The sequence below is a fragment of the Gossypium arboreum genome, chromosome 11, assembly GCF_025698485.1.
Source record: "Gossypium arboreum isolate Shixiya-1 chromosome 11, ASM2569848v2, whole genome shotgun sequence".
Lineage (NCBI taxonomy): Eukaryota > Viridiplantae > Streptophyta > Magnoliopsida > Malvales > Malvaceae > Gossypium > Gossypium arboreum.
Window position 1 is genome coordinate 107,386,980 of NC_069080.1, and position 5,247 is coordinate 107,392,226.

The 5,247-nt window shown below is 32.1% G+C and overlaps 1 protein-coding gene across 3 annotated transcripts; it reads left to right on the forward strand.

Annotated features, from left to right (window-relative positions):
* On the forward strand, positions 1-4,833 carry LOC108473996 (uncharacterized). 3 transcript variants are annotated; one of them, XM_017775843.2, is made up of 7 exons: positions 1-218; positions 349-384; positions 729-953; positions 1,077-1,535; positions 3,464-3,512; positions 4,149-4,243; positions 4,559-4,833. In XM_017775843.2, exons 3-7 carry the CDS (start codon positions 750-752, stop codon positions 4,607-4,609), a joined length of 858 nt encoding a protein of 285 aa, XP_017631332.1. In that variant the 5' UTR covers positions 1-218; positions 349-384; positions 729-749; the 3' UTR covers positions 4,610-4,833. The 3 variants fall into 3 exon arrangements, with proteins under 3 accessions (XP_017631332.1, XP_017631335.1, XP_017631333.1); XM_017775844.2 differs by having other exon boundaries at positions 13-218; positions 4,555-4,833; XM_017775846.2 differs by lacking the exon at positions 729-953 and having other exon boundaries at positions 5-218.
* The last annotated feature ends 414 nt before the right edge of the window (positions 4,834-5,247 follow it).

The window sequence follows — 5,247 nt, forward strand, 5'->3', positions numbered from 1 at the left end:
TAGATTTTGAGCCCTTCGATTTTTTTTAAAAAGAGCACTGGCCCAACTTCATTTCATAATTTCCTTCATATCTAAAAACTTACAGCCGCTCTATATAAATTTCCCCCAAATCGGAAATCCTATTAGGGTTTTAGACCTTTTTCAAGATTCGAAAGGAATAAGCTTCAGCGTCCAAATCGGGAGGAAATGGTGAAGGGACGCCAAGGAGAGCGTGTCAGGTAACCTTTGATCTCTTCACTTTTTCTTCGTTCTGAACCTACCTCCTTTTTTCTATCAATTTTCCCAGTTTGACGTAAGGAATATAGCTTTTGGATTTTACTCACTCACTTTTTTTTTTTTTTTTTGCAGACTCTATGTAAGAAGAACCATCTTGGGTTACAAAAGGTAGTAAGACTTTTCCAAAAAAATTGAACTGTTTTATTGTTGTTGGTTTAAAGCTGGGGTTTTAGTTTTAGGAATTATAGGAAACCCTTTTTACGGAAATTGAATATTTAGTTAAATGTAGGATTAAATTTAGCTGATTTAATCTGTTTAATGGAAAATAAAGTTGAAGTTTTAACTGTATTGTTTGTTTGTTATGAAATTGAGCTGAAGTCGGTTTTTTGTTGACTATGGTGCTGGGTAGTGCTTCATTTTCGAACTAAAATCAGTGTTTGGGTAATAAAGGGTGATTGAATTTCTAGGTTTTAGAATAAGGGTTTGGAGTTGTGTTTTTGTTTCCATTGCAGGGAGATCGAGTCAGAGTCTTCATGTACCCTAGCAATATCTTACACGTGGAATTAAAATCCCTGCGTATGGATTCCCTTCGAAACCTCATCTTCTTCTGCTCTAGAAACTTTAATATCGAATTCCCTTTTTTGAAAGAGTTAATGATTGAGGATTGCCCGAAATTAAAAGAATTCATTAGTAAAAGCAGTACTGAGTCCGGCATGCATACTCTCTTCAATGAGAAGGTGATTTATTTATTTCAGTAGTCTTACACTCTTATATGATTCAGTTGATTCATCCTTTTCTTTTTTTTTTCCTACATTATATGAGCTAACTTTCTTATGGGCATGAATTATATATATGAATAGGTTGCTGTTCCTAGCTTGGAAACGATGACAATTTCCATGTTGAGTAATGTGAAGATGATATTTCATACTGACCTATCACCAAATTCTTTTCAAAGTCTACGAAAATTAAGTGTTTCAAGGTGTGAGATTTTGAAAAATCTATTTCCAGCGTCAATAGCTAAACATCTTTTACAACTTGAAGATTTAAGCATAAGTGATTGTGGGGTGGAGGAGATTGTATCGAAAGGGAAAGGAGTAGAGGATCGACCTATGAGGTTTGAGCTTCCCAAAGTGTCTTCACTTGAGGTTACATCCCTAAAAGAGCTCAAATGTTTCTATAAAGGGCAACATACAATGGTGTGGCCAATGTTGAAAAAATTGACCACAGATGGTTCTGGTTTGCTAATGATAATGGGTTTAGAAGATGTTAGAATGGAAGAAAGAAAGGGAAATGGGGAGGCAGTTTTGGTGGTGGAAGAGGTATGTATATCATTACAAATATATTTGTTTTCATCATCACATGCATCTTATGTTCTTATAATGCAATTTAATTAACTGAATTTTACTTTAGACCTATCTATCTAATATTTATATTTAAGCACTTTACTTGAGTTAGAATCACCCTTATTAATAGATCATTAATTCAATTATGAAATTACATAATATTCATTCTTTTAAATTATAATTAATATTATTATGATAATATTTTATCTTTTCATACTTTCATTTTATCTTTAAATAAAAGTTAAAATTTTTACTTTTCAAAAAAAGTAAATAATTTATTTCAAAAATAAGATTTTGAAAAGTAAAATCAAGTTACTATTTTTCACATTAAGTGACAAATAGTGACAAATATGCATTAGCCCAAGTGTCAAAGTAACGAAGAAACACGTGAGGATTCCATTAGTTCCACTATTCGAATTTGGACTGGAAATTCCCTGCAACCATCAAAGTGGCTTTGTTTCTTTAAGGAATGGAGAAAGAACTAAAAAATGAATCCAAAACTAATGAAAAATCACGTGCATTACTCTCCAGAGTTGGCTGATTATGGCTTGCCTACATCTTATCGAGCTCCTGCTGCTGCTATAGCCACATATTTAGATTAGGCTAAATCTCCAGAGTTACACGCATTAATTTATATTTCTATTGCTCTTCTTGCGGCATGCTGATGAGAGTGTTGTTGATCCTCCACTTTATATATATATGTTCTTACCACTCAAGCACTAACAAGGTTAGCTTAATGCCATCTTTTCATCCACCCTCAGTCAATTATTTCCTCTTAACTGTCTAAACTTGTTGTCAAGGAACAACCTAAATGATTGAAAATCGTTTAATCATTTTATATTGAATTATTTCTGAAAATCGTTTTTAATCATTTTATGATGCTTCAGAATGGATCTGTCATGTATCAAAATTTCAATAACGATTTTGATTTAGCTTAATCAATACAATTTTAATCAACCCAATTTTCTACTTCTAGCAGATCCATCTATTTGTTTACCTATTGGGTTTATGTTTTTACTTCTAAAGTGATTATTTCATGAACATGTATATTGACTTCAAATAATTTTGTATATGGAGCTTTGCTCACATTTGTGGCTTATAGCTTACATTAAGAAACTTCACAATGTAAAACAAATACATTGATTGCATTTGTATGTAACAGTTCAAATACTGATTAGTAAAAGCTCTAGATATATATAGAAAGTACAGGTTCTTTCTTGTTCTGCTGCACTCAAGGGTAAAATATTAGTATCTAATTGCAGCTTTTTGGCATATCCTTTTAAGTCGATAACAGCTAGTTGCTGCTATGTTTGGAATAAGCTACTTTAAACTTCCACAAGCTTATGATTAAGGGTATGTCTTTTGAGTTTTGATTTTTCATTTTTTTATCATTCCTAGTGATGATATACTGCAGATTCTGTTATTACAATGCCTTCAAAGGGGATGATTTGATTGATAGAAATCTCATTACTTGTTATTATTGGTTTCCCACTCCAACTAAAAGCACTCTCTCAAGTATATGCATATATTATAGATTACCACATATATAGTTTTTGCTTTCCCACAAGATTGAAATTAAAAAAAAAAAATTACTTTGAAAAGTTATAAAAGAAAGTTTTTTTTAAGTCTTCCTAAAATCATTGTTATATGGCCTCCTTCATTTTCATTGTTAGTGTTTGCACCATCGAAAGTTTTCCTTTTATTTCCTTCTCAATACCTCAAAAATATTGATGGCTTAAGCTAATGTATTTAACTTCAAACACTTACCAGATTGCTAGAGTTCAAGATGCTTTGTTGACTGCTTGCAAGCTTGCTAATGTTTTCCTAGTGAAGTACTATTTTAAAGACCTTTTAATTTCCATATTTTGCTTTCTGAAATATGCTTATATTTGTTTCATTTGCAGTGGAATTGCTGTATCAATGGTAATGAAATATGCAGACAATATTGTGAAGGTAAGATATGACCCAAAATTTCATGTTAGTCAATCATTGATTTGTCTGCATTTACATCCATCTTTCTGATTTTTTAAGAAACTTGTTAGGCATGTCATGGTTATCAGTAATGTTCATGCATTTGCATGGCATAATGAAGGAAGTTGCTTCTCTTTCTTAAGTTGATTGGGTTACTTGTTTATTCCTCTGCTTCCACTATATGTAATATCCAGTTTTCTTGCTGCTGAAACCTGTAAGTAAAGTGATTTATTTTATTGAGCAAGAATGTCATCTTTTGTCTTTTGATTATACTATTTACAACGTTGCTGCAACACAAGCTAAGTGGTATGCGGTTTAATAATATTTTAAGAATCTTTATCTGCATACTAGAAGCCTCCTCGAAAGAAATTGAAGCTAAGGAATGACTTTGTGGCTTCCTAATGATATACTCCACGTGTCCAGTGAATTATTTAACCACACTCGAAACTAAAATTATTTCGATGGATCAAACCTTATGCAAATTAACTTTTTAACATAAAGTAAACATCAGCCTATTCAGAGAAGTGATAAAAGGGAGCAAATGGTACATTCATAGCATATTAGTAACCATTTTGAATCCTTCAGTTGAAGTTCCATTGTCTATTCAATGTGGTGCAGGTCTATTCTACTTCAGTGGCAATGCTTCTCACTGCCGTTGTTTCAGTGTTTCTGTTCGGCTTCAATCTTACCCTTGCTTTCTTCCTCGGTGCTACGTAAGTTATCTCTGACCACATTTTAATATCCATACAATAGATAGTCTCTCTTGTATTGAAGCGTCAAATCTGGCATCTAGCATAATTCAGAGCATCACCGCCTGGTAATTGGTCCTGCACATACATATAGGGAGGATAGCATTTCGTCTGGATCAAAACATGTAGCAATTATGTATAATTTCTGTATTTCACTTTCTCTACAGTAGCATTTACTATTAGCCTAGCATCAGTTTTTTTATTATGGGTTTACTTTTTATTGATTTCACTTTCATTACAGTAGATGGTATAACTAATTTCCCTGTTTTGCTCAGTCAGGTGATCGAGATTCCATTTAACAATTTTCTTTATTGCTGGAACAAGTCTTAACCAAGATCAAGGTCAAAGTACTTCACTAAGTTATATATGCAGGTATTGCAATGAGAGGTGATGATGATTAGGCATTATATTCTCACCAGGATGAATTTTGTTTTAGAAATTGTAATACTTTGTGTGTCTCTGTGTGTGTGTTTTTTATGTATTAAATTTAATTTCATTAATTTCTATATTTAGTTTTGAAGTTTAAATTTTAATGGAAAATTTAATTTAATTAATATTTTTATTTATCCTTAAAAGTTCAAATTTGTTTAAAGTTCAAATTTCAAAATTAAACATAATATAATATTTAACATAGAAATAAATATTATTTAAAACAAAATAATTTTTTAAAGTTCATGATTTTTAGCGGCGTTTGTGTGAAAAGCGCCGCTAAAGGTTATGATTTTTAACGGCGTTTTCGGGAAAAGCGCCGCTAAAGGTAATGATCTTTAGCATTTGTAAAAAAAGCGCCGCTAAAAGTCATGGTCTTTAGCTGGGGCTTGCTATAGAGGCTTTTTTGCGGCGCTTGTGAAAACGCCACTAATTGGTTTAGCGGCGCTTAAAAACGCCGCTAAAAGTCTGTTCTCCTGTAGTGAAAGTATTTTAATATTTAAAGAACTCCATAGTTGTTAATTAGTAGTGATTAATAT